The sequence below is a fragment of the Salvelinus namaycush genome, chromosome 36 (assembly GCF_016432855.1).
Source record: "Salvelinus namaycush isolate Seneca chromosome 36, SaNama_1.0, whole genome shotgun sequence".
Taxonomy (NCBI): Eukaryota; Metazoa; Chordata; class Actinopteri; order Salmoniformes; family Salmonidae; genus Salvelinus; species Salvelinus namaycush.
In genome coordinates this window covers 8,455,559-8,472,177 of record NC_052342.1, presented here as the reverse complement: position 1 = coordinate 8,472,177, position 16,619 = coordinate 8,455,559, and the positions used below count along the sequence as shown (strand labels likewise).

General features: G+C 42.9%; 1 protein-coding gene across 1 annotated transcript; it reads right to left on the bottom strand.

Moving 5' to 3' along the window:
- Window positions 1-1,171: 1,171 nt before the first annotated feature.
- On the bottom strand, window positions 1,172-15,462 carry trmt44 (tRNA methyltransferase 44 homolog). Its single transcript, XM_038975946.1, has 11 exons — window positions 15,041-15,462; window positions 14,777-14,894; window positions 14,436-14,655; window positions 14,219-14,287; window positions 13,999-14,106; window positions 13,453-13,524; window positions 10,445-10,551; window positions 9,767-9,950; window positions 9,329-9,677; window positions 4,477-4,593; window positions 1,172-3,884 (listed from the first exon to the last, which is right to left on the bottom strand). The coding sequence occupies exons 1-11, from the start codon at window positions 15,375-15,377 to the stop codon at window positions 3,634-3,636; spliced, it is 1,932 nt and encodes a 643-aa protein (XP_038831874.1). The 5' UTR covers window positions 15,378-15,462; the 3' UTR covers window positions 1,172-3,633.
- Between the last annotated feature and the right edge of the window lie 1,157 nt (window positions 15,463-16,619).

Sequence of the window (16,619 nt, the reverse complement as noted above, 5' to 3'; positions counted from 1 at the left end):
TTGTCGCTGCATTGAGGAAAAGTTGTGTCTTAAATACCACATGATTTACTATGAACCCTTTTAAAAGACACTGCAGACAAGACCCTTTTCTTCCCTTTTGAGAGAACTTCGTAAACTGAACCCAAAGTTGAACTTTGTTTCTTGCTTGCTACCCACCAAATAAAAGTAATCAAACCCTACAACAGATGTTGACGCGGTTTGACAGTTTATGCCTCTGAACAAGAGACATTTTTGTGTGTCCACAACAGGGCTGGAAATGTTGCATTCAGCCCCATGGCAACACAATGAACAGTGTTTTCAGGATGGTAAAACTAACAATCACCCAAATAAAAACTAGAAAGTCAGGGAACATCTAAAATGTAAAAAATGTCATGCCATGAGGCCCCTATTGATTTTTTTAGAATGTTTGAGTGACTCAAATACAGTAGCATAAGAACACGGCAAAAGCCATTGCAAAATGTGTAGAATTGCAGGAAATGTGCTTTAAAACGGCACATTTTCTCTCAGCCCATGACAAAATGTGTAAACTTGCAGGTAACTAGCTTTAAAACTATTAAATTTTCTCTCCACCCCTTGGCAACGTGTGTAGAATTGCAGGAAATTAGCTTTAAAACAGCAACATTTTGTCTGCAGCCAAGAGGATGGTCTCTAAAATGTTTGGCCGGAGAATGCGCCGTTGGCCACGCCCACTACCACATCCCCCCCACACTACCTTTGCCACCCCTGCCGGAAAAAATCCTGACGAATATCACATAAGAGAAACAAGGTGAAAGTTGTTTGCTCTCTTTCTGCCAGAGAAAATAACCACTTTTCCCTGACCTACATTTAGACCTCGGTACTCATTGTTTTTTCTCTTTCTCTCTACCTCTTTTTCTAATGCTATCATTCTCTCTAATTCTCTCTTCTCAGATGGAGAGAGTCTCTGGACTTCCTCAAAGCTGCGTGGCAAGACGTCACACACACACACACGTGGGCTCTGGCCGAATACAGAGCGTTAATTCTTTGCTGTTGTTGTGGTTGGCGATGGGGGTCAATGGGTCACAGAGAGAGCAAGAAGGGGGTGTATTTTTTTATTTGACCTTTATTTAACTAGGCAAGTCAGTTAAGAACAAATTCTTATTTTCAATGATGGCCTAGGAATAGTGGGTTAACTGCCTTGTTCAGGGGAAGAACGACAGACTTTGACCTTGTCAGCTCGGGGATTCGAGCTTGCAACCTTTCGGTTACTAGTCCAACGCTCTAAACACTAGGCTACTTGCTGCCCCATGCGTGTGTCACTTCCTGGATAATTTCACGCTCATTGCCAGGTGAAATGTGGGGCAGCGGGTCGATTGGCTGTTTGGATCTTAGTAGACGTGGAAACGCAGGCAGGGCTCTTAAAGGATTGATTTCTCCCAGGTGCAGGGAGGAAATGAGGAAGGGAGGGATGGATGGAGAAAGAGACACTATGGCTTAGTAGCTTGCTCAGGTCATTAAAGCACACTCGTCGGTGTAGAACTGTAAACAGTCATCGGTCTTGAGTGCTATAAGCTTTCACACATCCACCCCCAGGTCCAATACAATGTCCGTCATGTCTATTGGATTTAGGCCACGAAGCGTAATTCAGCATAACTCCCTCCCTCTGGCTTTCCAGGAAGTTAATTCTCATGAGAGCTCCTTCACCTACAGGGAGAATGTCAGAGTCAAAGCTTTAACTGTCGATAGAGTTTCTCCATCTTCCTATGCTTAGCTAGAGTGCATCTTTATCAAAATACACAGCCATTGGCCTTCAGTATTGTTCGCGTCGGTCCACGCGGCTCCAGAAAAACTGACCTTAGATCAGGCCCATTAGGGACAACCCATCCTATTCTTAAACTGAATCGTATATCTTCATTACTATTCAGACACAGCCAGAGGCCTCAGGCGGTTCGGGGAACAGTCAGCCTGCTAACATAGAACAAACCTCAGAATGTTATGGATTCATCACCTTCAGACCAGGAAGAGTAAATAGGACAAAGCTCAGTTCTGTATGCTATCGATACTATGGCAGGGAAAATAACACAGGGTGGGTTCACAGATATACTAACGTGTCCTCCCATAGGACGGTGTTGGAAAGTCAAGTAGATGCAAAGCCTCTTCACGCTCGTTGTCAGCTTGCAGCGCTGATGCATAATCTCTCACACCCAAAAACAACTTGTCATGGCAAACTGTTTTTTAAGCAAATAATACCTGAGGAATTGTGCTTCATTGTGATGCAGCCATAGGTACGAGGAGGTAGCCAAACCAAGGATAGCTAAAGTTAAAAAAGAGACTGGCCCTCTGGCTGACATACAAATAAACTAATGTGTTGTATGTTTTAGGACATAACAGACATACAGGTAGATGTCTATGGAGAGAGTGCACTGACAGCCCCCCCCGAGACCCCTCTGCAGTAGACCCAGCTCCTGACCCTATGGTGGTCTCTCGGCGGCCCTCTACTGCCTCTATGTGACCTTTGAGCCACGGGGTCACGATCCCAGGTGATAAAGGAACACAGGAGGGAAAACAGGGACACAGAGGGCAACACACGGGACACCCCATGAACACTATGCAACAAATAATTCATGGCCCTGACATTTACAGTTTTAAGCCAATATGTCCTTCCGTTTTGGACCTTAAAGCACCTCTGTGTATGTAGTTGAGTAATGAAGGTGTGGTAGTAAGAACAATATGACAGTATTTTTTATATTTGAGATGTTATATTTGAGATCTGCAAAGCAAATAGCAGAGTAGCTCCACTACTAAAAACTAAAATGTACTTATCTAACCAGATTTAGGTCTCAAAATTCCGATATGTGGAATTAATTACAAGCGCAAGTATGTATCTACAGTGGGGTCTGAAATTATTGACACCTGCTGATAAAGATGAGCAATAATGACTGTGGAAAATAAATAATTAAAATACTGAGCTGTATTTTATCCTAAAAAAATGGGAAATTATATTATTTTATACTAATACAATTGCTCAGAGAAAAAAGGTAGGGGTCAAAATTGAAACCCCCAAAAGATTCTTATCAATAAAGTAGTCAAATGTTTAGTTTTTGGTCCCATATTTGATTCTTATTTACAATAAAAGTGACTCCAAAATGACACAATACATTATTTAACATTCATTTCTATTGGCCACAAAATAATCTGAAACACAACCAAAACTAACTGTAAACGCATTCCAACACGTTTGTAGAGTCACAAGCTTGATGTAGTCATTGCGTGCTAGGATTATGGGACCAAATACTAAACTTTTGCCTACTTTATTTATAAGAATCTTTAGAGATGTCAATCATTTCAACCCCTACCTTTTGAGAAAATAAAGTATTACTGTTAAACAAAATCTCTTTCCTCATTTTTTTCACTTACAATATAGCTGGGTATTTTAATTATCCTTATTAAGGGTGTCAATAATTTTGGACCGCACTGTATGTATGTATGTATGTATGTATGTATGTATGTATGTATGTATGTATGTATGTATGTATGTATGTATGACTGATAGTCACAGCTATTCTTGTAGCATCATATCACAGCATCAACTCCACATCTAAAAATAAAAATACAAAAAAAACTAGTACAATTGAAATAAAACATTGCAATAATGGTCCAAACTGAATTGAGCGTTCAGTTGGAGTACTTCATTTTCTTGAGTGGTCTGGTGGAAGGTCGGAGATCGTCTGGGCCATGGGCGAAGGCACACTCCTCGGCCTGCAGTGGGCATCCGTGAGGGTGGTGGACGTGGAACCAGCAGGCCCGGGTCTTCAGGGCACCAGAGATTAGGTGCTTCCGCTTAGAAACATCCCTGGTACCCTGCAGCCCTCTAGGCCTCTGGGCCTGTACCCGCCAGTCCCGGATATGGACCATACCACCTTCCACTGAGGGAGAGAAGAGTGGAGAGGGGGGAATTTAGTAAAAAACGTTTTTCTTGCACTGACTAGGTATTTTCCAGGCCTGTAATCAGGTTAAAGAAGCAAGCCTTAAGAGAGATTGCAAAATGCAAATTCCTTCATGCTGAGTGCAAATTCCTTCAAGCTGAGAATGGGAATGATTCCATCGACTTTTCCAAGCATTTCATATCTGTATGTGGCATTCCAATAAGCCCTGGATTGCTTCAGTATGATTAATGTATGCAGACCCAGAGCCAATGATATACAGTTCAGCAAACTTAATAGCCATCATGTTAGCACCAAAAGTTCCAAAATAATCAACCTTATAGTGAGCATGCAAATAAGAACGCTATTTTCATGTGATGTTTGGTGCCGAAATAGACACAGCAGATCTCCACATAGTATCTACTGTATATACATCTATGGCAGCATCCCAAACATCCCTACCCTTACCCTTTGGGCCCTGGTCCAAAAGTAGAGCACTATATAGGGAATAGGTGCCATCGCTCTGGTTAGACACATTTGGGGCTCAATCTTCTTTGAGAGGAGTGTGTGGATGCGGAGTTTGTACTGCACGTACCTCTGAAGACCTGGTGGTTGTTCTTGAGCAGGGTCTGCAGACCGCCACATTCTTTCTTCAGGACCTGCAGAGTCTCCTGCTCCAACAACTCAGCCACCTCTCTCACGGACAGCCTTCCTGGAGAGGAGAGAGCCAAGAGTGCAATTTGGAATGAAAAAGGAGAAGAGGAGGGTGGTTAAGGGTTCAATAATGGAGGACTAGGACAAAAGGGATGAGAAAGCCATAGGAGGTGATAGTGTTGTGATGAACATGACATTGGCGTTGTAGGAAAAGGACTTGGGTGGGTAGGAGTGACTTTTGGGATGAAACCGAGGCTGAGTTCCAAATGGCACCCTATTCTGTTAATAGTGCACTGCTAAAAAGCAGTGCACTACAAAAGGAATAGGGTCCCATTTGGAAAGCAGACAGAGACAAGGGAGTTGTGATAAATTAGAACCTCAGAAAATAACTTATTCTCTCAGACAGTTCGTCTAAGGTGTCAGACCGTCAGAGCTGTGAAGTCAATTAAAATCATAATAACAGAGGACATTTTTGCCAGCACAGTTCCCAGCGGCCATTTTAAAATAAATCCTGAGACAGTGTTGTCTGTTATTTCCCACCACCACCATTTCCCCACTGAGGGAGATATTAAAATGAACCCATTCCCCATGGGTCTTAGATAATGCATATACATGGCCAAAAAGTCTAGGTGTTTCCACAATATTTGTAATCCGAGATATAAATTCACATTTTAGCTTGCAGCAGAGCAGCTAGCCAATCTTTAAGTTCCATTTCATGGAAATTAAGGTATTTCTGTCTTTGCTTTCCCCTTCTCCATGGATAATTCAATCTGTGTTGACCTTTGGTTGATATAAATGACAATCTTCTCTCTTTGGCATACGGGAGTACACTTCTACCTTTGGTTCCCTTCCCTCATGCTCCTTGTTATTTTATTTTTGTTACATCATATTATATCAGAACGAGTTGTCGTGGCACCCATTGTAATTTTTCTGCTGTGGCAAAGCCTTACTAACAAATTACAGCGCAATACTTGCCAATCAATCAAGACCCCTCCACTCTTGATTATCAACTTCAAAACAGTTCTGTTGGTTTTGTATACAAAGACATTATACATAAACTACTTAGATTACATAGAGATCATTGTTTTAGTACTGTACCACATTACGTAACAATTCAAGACACTCGGGTTTTGTTTGCAGCTAGGAATAGTATTCCAACGTATGTGTGAACAGAGGGCAGCAAAGAGCAGTCAGAGCAGAGACGCCAGGGGGCCCAGGGCCTTAATATAAGATTAATACTACGTTTACAGCTGCCCTTAAGAGACTAGAGCCTACAATGCTAATAGAGATTAATGGGATAAGTGGGGCTATTGACAATGTGGATTCAGTTTGGACATGGACTGGCCTCCCAAACCGTTATTAATGGATTGTCCATAGATAGTGTGTTTGTGTAATGCTGTGGGCTTAAAAGGTACAGTCAGCAAGGTGACATCGTATTACTGAGTGTATTAAATGGCTCCTAGCTAGATGCTCAGCTAACATAACATTGATTGCAGGTTAGCAAGTATTTATTTAGTGATATTGTATAAGTGGAAAGAGAAATGCTGCATTTAATCCTGTATGCTACAATAGTGAATACTTAAAGTGGAACTCACAGCGTTTTAGCAACATGAAATCTTTGCAAAATCTTTTCAAATACACCCACTGGAGGAATTAAACCTTTAAAAAAAAAAATGTTCTGACAAGCGAGCAGTTAGATATGGTCATTTTCACGTTTTAATAAATTCATAGAATATTAGGGCATTTGTGAAAATTCTATAGCAATATAGAGTGGGAAAGCGGCCGTGCGTTTGTCCAATTAATAGGCACTGTAGTAAATATAACCTTAAAAAAACATCTTACTTGTCCAGACCGGAGTCTACGCAGCCTGGTGCACCATAGTCAATCAGAGCTACACACTGGCCTGCCATCATTCACTTTGAACTGAACTGTGTGTTTACAGGCAGTAGCAACAGCGTGACTTTAGATCATTTAAACACATTCGCCAAAGGCCATAAAATACACCTGAATGGATTTCTACAAATATTTAAATACCAAGCGAGTCCTCTTACATTTGGGAACTTCACAATCCTATTGATCAAACAGCCTACCCTTTTCATGGTTCTCTCTCCCTCAGTTGCTTATGCACATTAACAAGACCAACAACTAATGCTAGCCAGTGCGAGATGAGCTACAAATCTAACGAGGGAACATTAGATAAACCCTCTAACTTTTTCAGTTAGTTGGTGGCCGTCAAAATTGAACTGATAAACGATAGGGAATAGTAACCTGCTCGTCCTTCTGCAGCTTGCCCCAACCCACATTTTGACAACTGAATAGGAACTTGCCTGCCAGCCCGCACAATTTGATCGATGCTAAATACATTTGATTGACAACGAAGGTATATACCAACTGTAGATACGTCGTTCAAGTTCAGCGTAGTTAGCTAACAAAGCAATTCACATGTCTTACTAGCTATCCAAATGACACCTGAATCTTTAGCTGTAGCCACCTAAAAACATTATGAGGGGGAAAAGTTGGTCACTCAGCCACTCCTCCCAGCAGCTAGCTAGCTAACATTAGGCTCCGTGTTTTTAGCTGCTAAATAAATAGCTAGCTACATAAAAAGAAACGATAGCACAGGGGTGTCAAACTCAATCAGCTCACGGGCCATATTGTAAAAAAATACAAAATCAGCAGCCGATTATTTTATTTGAAAAAACATGGGCCTTTATAATGTCCACTTGTGTACATAGGATGATATATTTAAGCAATAAGGTTCGAGTGGGTGTGATATACGGCCAATATAACACGTCTAAGGGCTGTTCTTATTCATGGCGCAACGCGGAGTGCCTGGCTACAGCCCTCAGCTGTGGTATATTGGCAATATACCACAAACACCCAAGGTGCCTTATTGCTATTATAAACTGGTTAGCAAAATAATTAGAGCAGTAAAAATAAATGTTTTGTCATACATGTGGTATATGGTCTGTTATAAACTGGGTGGTTCGAGCCCTGAATGCTGATTGGCTGAAAGCCGTGGTATATCAGACCGTATACCATGGGTATGACAAAATACTTATTTTCACTGCGCTAATTACGTTGGTAAGCAGTTTATAATAGCAGTAAGGCACCTCGGGGGTTTGTGATATATGGCCAATATACCACAACTAAGGGTTGTATCCAGGCACTCCCCGTTGAGCTGTGCATAAGAACAGCCCTTAGACGTGTATAAGAACAGCCCTTAGACGTGTTATGTTGGCCATATACCACACCCCCTCGGCCAAAAGAGATAAATAACATTTGTCCAGCCTTTGCTTGCATATGTGCATAATATGTTGAAGTTGAATTCACCGATGCGAGCACATCAGGCTATAATTAGTAGATGACTCAACTGTTGACTCATTTATATTCGCTTCTGTGTCCTATTCGGCCCGCAGGCCTTATGTTTGACGCATGTGCGCTAACCTATTAGCCACGTTACGACTGACTTGTGATCATTGCCCTTTCTAGTTGGATTGTTTTGACATTTCCAGCCCAGTCTTCCATTTTTGTTCAAAATATTGAGTCATGGAAACTGAAACAGCGCATCCCAAATGGGTGGAGGCAGCAAACAACGTACCAGGCCAGCTGTGATTTACAACCTGATACCAATATATTTTGGACTACCAAGAAATGTATTGGTGAATTATATTAATCACGCATTGAACTGCATACATCGATTATGTCAACAATGTCTTATTGTCTGTCATGGAATTTTGAGTCAAATGGTTTTGAAGCATAAACTGGGAATATGATATTTGTTACTGATATTATGATTGTCTGTTTGTTTAATATTTGCAAAGTAGTTAAAACGCTGTCAGTTCCACTTTAATAGTAGCACTTTGCTTTGCCATCTAAAATGGCACATTGAAACTCGGGAGCTAGCCACTGTCCATGCAAGCTTCCCCGGCTTAACCCCCGCTAACCCTCCCTCTTTTCAGAGCAGCGCCATAAAGTAACTGGTAGAAATACCTCAACACAAATACAGACTCATGCATAAAAGATGGGCCAGAGTGCATTATTCATTCAGTCATCTCCATCCTGGATTACAGGCTCTGTCTCTTCCCCTCTTTTTCTCTCCCTCCCTTTTTCATTCCCTCCCTTTTTCTCTCTGACTAGACTTCATCTTCTTATCTCATCCATCGTACAGGGGGAGGGGGGAGTGCAGGGGAGTGTGTGTGTGTGTGTGTGTGTGTGTGTGTGTGTGTGTGTGTGTGTGTGTGTGTGTGTGTGTGTGTGTGTGTGTGTGTGTGTGTGTGTGTGTGTGTGTGTGTGTGTGTGTGAAGGATGAGGGGAAAGTCCGGAAAAGGTTGATAAAAGAGAGATGGGGGCAGTGTGTGAATGTGGTGCCGAATGGCGGAGGATGAAACGCTGACAGGGTTCAAAGCAGGGTTGTGCTGCGCCACCAGGGGCTTTCCTATTGGTGCTGAGAGGGAGCGATAGACAGGAAGAGGTAGAGATACAGAAAGAGGTGGGGTGGGTTAAGGGCATGATGGCCCACCAACATTGAGTTCCTGCACACACCCGATCATCCCGAATTTCACTGAATCAACAATACACCATGTAGTACACAGTACACAAATCCAATACACTCCATAATAGTAATAAATCCAAGATCAGATATGTACTTCATGTTCTGTTTTCCTAAACCTGTTATGACCTCAATTACAGCTCATGTAAATGCAGACTGAGTGAGACTTTATTGTATTTTGAGGGAGAGATTACCTTGTGATTTGATTGGCAGTTTAGCTATTAAAGGCCCATTCTCTTACCTCCCGTGTTCCAGCTGCCGGGGACATCCCCACCTTCGTCCTTGGTCAACCCCAGCAGAGAGGTGGCCACACGTAGGACTATACCATCTACAAAGTCCCGGGGAAGGGCGGCACAGTTCCGCACTGTCTCGATCCTCTCTCGGGGCTGGAATCCAGCTCCCCAGTTGGTGCCGTGGATCCTGTCAGTCTCTGAGTGGTCGTGGTGGTGCTCGGCTTCACCCTCGGCGTTTGACTCTCGAACTGTGACCCCGGAGCAGGTCTGACGACCCTGTATATACTTGTCTCTACACTCCTCTGCCTGCGGCTCATCCGACAGCTGGTAGCTCCTCGACTTTCCTACCAGACACACCTGTAAAGCAAGGGGTTAGATTAAAACAACATGAGTGGTTTGCATTAACATGTTAGCGTGTACAAGTGTCATTGTTAGCATTAGCATACCCGCTTTGTGGAGGGGATTCTCAGGCAGTCCTCCTCTGTGTTGAACCCACAGGCTGTGCTGACCTCAGAGATGAAGTCAATGTATTCCTTATACTGGGACTTCTTACAGTGTCTCCGCTGGTACTTCCCATAGAAGTCAAAGAAGCAGCACGGCAGGACAAAATACCGGCAGGAGAAAGATGACCTAAAGTGGGAGGAAAGTGACCGAAATTACACATCAAAACCATGTGGTTTGGTCACAGTTATCAATGTACTTTATAATTGTCTATTCATCCTTAATTCATCCAGGTGAGTTTAAATGCGATATGATGGAACCTCTTTTTTAAGGGAGCCCTAACCACAGATAGCAGGCAGCATAGAGGTGAGAAAATACCACAAGTACAACGGATGTAAGTACAACTGACTCAATGTGAGGTGAGAAAAATATGAGATTAAGGCAGGAGATGAGGACAATTTCAAATCTATGGAGGTTGTTGGAGCATTCAAACCAGAACAGGAGAGTCAATGCAAAGTTAGAGCCAAGCTCAACATTGCCACCAGGTGGCTGCCGCATCAGACACGACACTTCACACACCTCCATTCCCCCTTTCCAACTCATGAAAAAAACATGATTTCAAATTCAAGAGATCAGTTGCCACTTGAGGCGGCTAAGCCAAATTGTTTCTGCTGATGACTTGCCTGGCCGCTATAACGGGGATCCACGGTGTGAGCTCGTCCGAGTGGTTTCCAATCAGCCAGTCTGTGCCCGGGAATAAGAAGCCATCACTGGGAGTGATTGCCGTTTCCTGGAATAGAAAAAAAGGCCCCCGACCAAAAGCACAACAGGCTTCTTTAGATCAGAGAGAAGCACCGCCGACAGTAATTAGATTTTTTTTCATTAATCATTTTTGAATTACAAATGGCTTATGACACCCCCAGCCGCTTTCTGTCGCGAAATAACAACTCTGTTACCAACTTTTAATATTGAAGGAGGATAATGTTTAATGTGATTGTTATCTCAGCTCATTTAGTGTCTGAGTGGGTATGAAGAAGGGTGGTCTGAAATACAAAGTCGAATGAGGTTACAAATTCAGAAAAATACTTTTCAAAGCAACATTTTGTGCCTCTTCCCATGTATGGACTAGAGAAATAACTGGTTTTATACTTTTTTTTTTAAAACAACAATAAAAGTAAATAAGTGATTTCAGGCAAAAACTAAGGAACATCTAAGGAAACTAGTTGAAAGGAAAACACAAAAAATGACAACAAGGAAAACCCCTTTCGGTGTTGGAGGCCACTTCCATGTTCTATACACCCATCATATCACATCACCGACAATAAGGATACCAGAAAGAACCCCGAGCCGTTAGCTAAAAGTACATTGTGTCCCTATGGGAACAACTACCTCGCCTAGCTACTTCCTGCCTGGTCTACACACAGTGAATAATAGATGCAAGGGAACATTCAGCAGCTTGTCTTCTGATGAAACATTGAAGCCGTGCGGCAACGGGAAAGTACAGCACAGCAGAGCGTGTCTAACAACGTGTGGGGTTCCCCGCAACCCCATGTGCAAATCAATGTGTATCTATTGTGGTTTAGACTATATGTGATTGTCATTTTACTTCATTTGAAAAGGTGAACGAAATAGTTCATATAATACCTACATATCTTGTGAATTAATCTGGTATTCATAAATATTTCAAATACTGCGGTAGTTTTGTTTGCTTTCAAAAAATGGGAACACAAAATATCCACAAAGCCCTCAAAATTAAGTTGATATGAGTTGCTATGAACCCTTTCCACTAAGAGTCCCTGTAAACGGGTTGAAAATGGTAGATTGTCATTGATTGGAATGCAGTGGATGTACATTAAGTGCAGTAAGTATTCAGACCCTTTACTCAGTACTTTGTTGAAGCACCTTTGGCAGCGATTACAGCATAGAGTCTTCTTGGGTATGACGCTACAAGCTTGGCACACCTGTATTTGGGGAGTTTCTCCCGTTCATCTCTGTAGATCCTCTCAAGCTCTGTCAAGTTGGATGGGGAGCGTCTCTGCACAGCTATTTGCAGGTCTCTCCAGATATGTTCGATCGGGTTCAAGTCCGGGCTCTGGCTGGGCCACTCAAGGAAATTCAGAGACTTGTCCCGAAGCCACTCCTGCATTGTCTTGGCCGTGTGCTTAGGGTCGTTGTCCTGTTGGAAGGTGAACCTTCGCCCCAGTCTGAGGTCCTGAGCGCTCTGGAGCAGGTTTTCATCAAGGATCTCTCTGTACTTTACTCTGTTCATCTTTGCCTCGATCACAGTCCCTGCCGCTGAAAAACATCCCTACAGCATGATGCCGCCACCACCATGAGAGATGGTTGTCCTTCTGGAAGGTTCTCCCATCTCCACAGATGAACTCTAGAGCTCTGTCAGAGTGACCTTTGGGTTCTTTGTCACCTCCCTGACCAAGGCCCTTCTCCCCCGATTGTTCAGTCTGGCTGGGCGGCCTGCTCTATGATGAGTCTTGGTGGTTCTAAACTTCTTCCATTTAAGAATGATGGAGGCCATTGTGTTCTTGGGGACCTTCAACGCTGTAGATATTTTTTAGTACCCTTCCCCAGATCTGTGCCTCGACACAATCCTGTCTCGGAGCTCTACGGACAATTCCTTTGACCTCATGGCTTGGTTTTTGCTCTGACATGCACTGTCAACTGTGGGACCTCATATAGACAGGTGTGTGCCTTTCCAAAAGCCAAGGGGCTTGAGTACTTTCTGAAGGCACTGTATCTACCTCTATCACTCCAGTATCCCTGCACATTGTAAATATGGTATTGGAACTGACCCTGTATACAGCTTCTTACTTTCTTGTGTTCTTCTTGTTTCTATTTCTCCTGTGTTTTTGTTCTAACTTATATAATTTTTGTACTACATTGACATTGATTACTGCATTGTTGGGTTTGGAGCTTGCAAGAAAGGCATTTCACTGTACTTGTGCATGTGACATTAAAACAAGGATGACATGTGTTATTCCCTGGGTTGTCCTGAACAGAATGAGCCTGTTTGTCATATTATGAAGAAAATTTGCCGCAGAGCACGGACTTGAATGGACTCATGACTCACCAAAATAACAATATGTTTGTCTCAAGTACCTTTTGAAACCCAAACATTGTACGTTTGTATTTTATAACTTAGCTAGCCATGTTGGCAAAAGAATAAGCGTTCAAATAATGCCCATCTGACCCACATTGCGATTTATAATGGAACGTTTTTTGGATTACGTAAAACAACAACAGTAATTGTGTGATGGTGGGGACGTGTTCCAAACAAAAAACGACATGTGTGCTTGCCTCAGTTCCATAATGGCAAAGCAAGGAGAGCAAAAAAAACGACCTTATAGTTGAAAGCTCTTTCCTCGAGTCACAAAAGGTAATTGAAATTCATTAGGAACTGTGCACAGTTTGGAGGTGTGTGGTCACTTAGAGACACCTGTTAGACCTCTCACTCAAACCCTTGTAATCGTTTTTTCTTGCACCTAAAATGTATAGGAATATTCTTATTATGTTACTGAATGTATCCAGAGTATTGTCCAGTGTAATGTTTGGATTCAGTCTTGTGTCAGGTGAACTGTTGTTCTTGTGCAGTATATACACCCCTAAATCAAGTAGTTGAACTAGGCTGAAAAAAAAACACTATCCTAAAACAGAGTTCCACATAGCCCATCCTCACCTCTAGATGTGTTTGGGGGCCGTACATATCCCAGATCTTCCTTTTCCTCACGTCAATGCCCTTTCCAGGGTGCTGAAACACAAGTAGGCATGACGGTAAGTCCTTAATCACTTCATCAAATGAACGGTGGGTATAGTAACACACTTTCCACCTACCCCGTGTGTAATTTCAATTACGGATATCCAGCGTTTTGATTGGACGTTAAATCACATCACTGATTAAATGGAACATTGGCCTGGAATTGGCACAGATTAAGTCTGCGTCCCAAATGGGACCCTATTCCATATATGGTGTACTATGGGCCCTGTTCAAAAGTAGTGCACTATATAGGGAATAAAGTGCTACTTACAACTCGACGGCTACCCTGTCATTGATTAAGCATCCAGTGGACATTTGTAAATTAAAGGAGATCTGCTAGAGAGGTCAGTTTTCCACATGGAGTATTTCAGCCCGTAATCCTGGTGTTACTATTCAGTACCAGGGCATATCAGGTTATATTATGTAACTGTGTTCTGGTGAACCTAGTGTAGTGTTTATCACACATACCCCTTCATTGCTTAGAATGTGAACCAGGAGACCATTTCCACAACCAAGATCCACAAAGGACTGTTTGACGGTCAGACCCTTCACTGCTCGCTCCTCGCCCCATAGGACCTGTGCATTAATAGACAATGGTGTTATTGTCATTAGAGTTGGCATTTTACTCATATTACCATTCCGTCAAATACATTGTTGTAGTTACTGTCCATGTATAGAGGAGACCTACCAAAAGATAGGTAGCGATGGCAACATCTTCAAAGACAAACTTCTCTGGATCCGTCACTTCAGGCCATACCTACGCAAAGACAAATATATTAATGCGTCCAGGAACTGTTGTGACAAATCTATACCGTAAAAGACAAGACCTTGACCATGAACTATTAACCATACAATGGCCATGCATTGACCATACCATGACCATATTAATCATACATTGACCATACCTTGACCATCTCCTTGTACTTGTCTTTCAGCTGTTGGTACATGATGCTGTACTTCTCTACAGGCAGGAGAGACAGCGTGCTCTTGAACTCACTGGTCTTACTCTCCGTGGCCCAACGCACCAGTTTGGGCAGGAGCTCCCCACCAAGCCAGGGCAGTTTGGGGTAGGCCACCCCGTCACTGAACCAGTCATCAGGCCGCATGAGATGTAACTCTAGTGTCCTGGAGATTAGATTTACAGAGCAAACCAATGCAGACACTATCCAATGCGTCCATGCTTTACTGGATCAACGGAAGGATGGGTGAAGAAGCAGACACTGAGGTTAAACATGGAAACACTCACCATTCATCACTCTTCTCAGCCAGGAGATGTATCTGATAGATGTTGTTCTTCCGTAAAGAGGCAGTCCCTTCCTCACTCTCTTCAACTGGTAAGAAGCTTACTCTTTGAGTGTTAAAGTCTGAAAATGTTGAGTAAAAAATAACACACAGGACACTTTCACACATCAGACTGTATTCAAATACCTGTGTTGCGTACATGTTGTAAAGTCAGCCAGAACTCAATGATAAGCAGCTTAAACATCAGCTGAATGTCATTAACGCTTACCTTTGAGTATAATATCTTTATGTACAGTTGTGCCATAACAGTTTACTTTAGGAATGAATGTCCTCACACAAAAAGACCACAGTCTCTCCTTGTCATGTTCGAGTTCAACGCCACTATTCAAGAAAGTAAGAACATCCTTGGACTCTGAAGTATCACTTCCATGAGTTAGCAGAATGTTTCCAAGTTCTTCAAAGCCAACATTCTTACTCTGTGTCTCTTTGACTCCACAAAGACGTTTGTTCACAACGTGTGGTTTCTTTATCCAAACATCAATGGCAGACCAAAATCCTCCCGTATTAGATTTGTCTGTAAATGTTATCGCAAAGAGTTTCGGCATAATTTAGAAAATAGTAACTTGCATGCCACAACAGCATAACAAAATGCAAACGTGTGTTTACCAAAATTACTTCCGGGAACTTTTACGTTCAATGGATTTTGTCGCTCGTTGATGACGCCATGATGGAGCGCATGATAGAAAAGATGGTTGTTCGAAAAAGAGGCAGCAGAGGGTGGTGTTGTATATTTAATCTCAACATATTGAACGACACTGTACTGGTTCTTATTATTATATATTTTTTTACTCAAATCATGGTTCTGCTGTCCAGCACCATTCAATTGGACATACACCACATGGCCAAAAGTATGTGGACACCCCTTAAAAGTGTGTATTCGGCTATTTCAGTCACACCCGTTGCTGACAGGTGTATAAAATCGAGCACACAGCCATGCAATCTCCATAGACAAACACTGTCAGTAGAATGGCCCATAGCGAATAGCTCAGTGACTTTCAACGTGGCACCGTCATAGAATGCCACCTTTCCAACAAGTAATTTTGTCAAATATCTGCCCAGCAGAACTGCCCCGGTCAACTCTAAGTGCTGTTATTGTGAAGTGGAAACGTCTAGGAGCAACAATGGCTCAGCTGCAAAGTGGTAGGCCACACAGGCTCACAGAACGGGACCGGTGAGTGCCAAAGCGCGTAGCGCGTAAAAATCGTCTGTCCTCCGTTGCAACACTCACTACCGAGTTCCAAACGGCCTCTGGAAGCAACGTCAGCACAAGAACTGTTCGTTGGGAGCTTCATGAAATGGGTTTCCATGGCCAAGCAGCCACACACAAGCCTAAGATCACCACGCGCAATGTCAAGCGTTGGCTGGAGTGGTGTAAAGCTCTGGAGCAGTGGACACGGGTTGTCTTTAGTGATTAATCACGCTTCACCATCTGGCAGTCCGACAGATGAATCTGGGTTTGGCGGATGCCAGAAGAATGCTGCAATGCATAGTGCCAACTGCAAAGTTAGGTGGAGGAGGAATAATATTCTGGGGCTGTTTTTCATGGTTTGGGAAGGGCCCCTTAGTTCCAGTGAAGAGAAATCTTAACGCTACAGCATAGAATGACATTCTAGACGTTTCTGTGCTTCCAACTTTGTGGCAACAGTTTGGGGAAGGCCTTTTCCTGTTTCAGCATGACAATGCCCCGTGCACAAGGCGAGGTCCATACAGAAATGGTTTGTCGAGATTGGTGTGGAAGAACTTGACTGGCCTGCACAGAGCCTTGACCTCAACCCCATCGAACATCT

Coding starts and splice junctions, on each gene's coding strand:
- trmt44 (XM_038975946.1), bottom strand. CDS start 15,377: ATGCCGAAACTCTTTGCGATAACATTTACAGACAAATCTAATACGGGA. Junction 13,525..13,998: donor ACATTCTAAGCAATGAAGGG/GTATGTGTGATA, acceptor CTTGTGTTTCAG/CACCCTGGAAAGGGCATTGA. Junction 9,678..9,766: donor GAATCCCCTCCACAAAGCGG/GTATGCTAATGC, acceptor CTTGCTTTACAG/GTGTGTCTGGTAGGAAAGTC.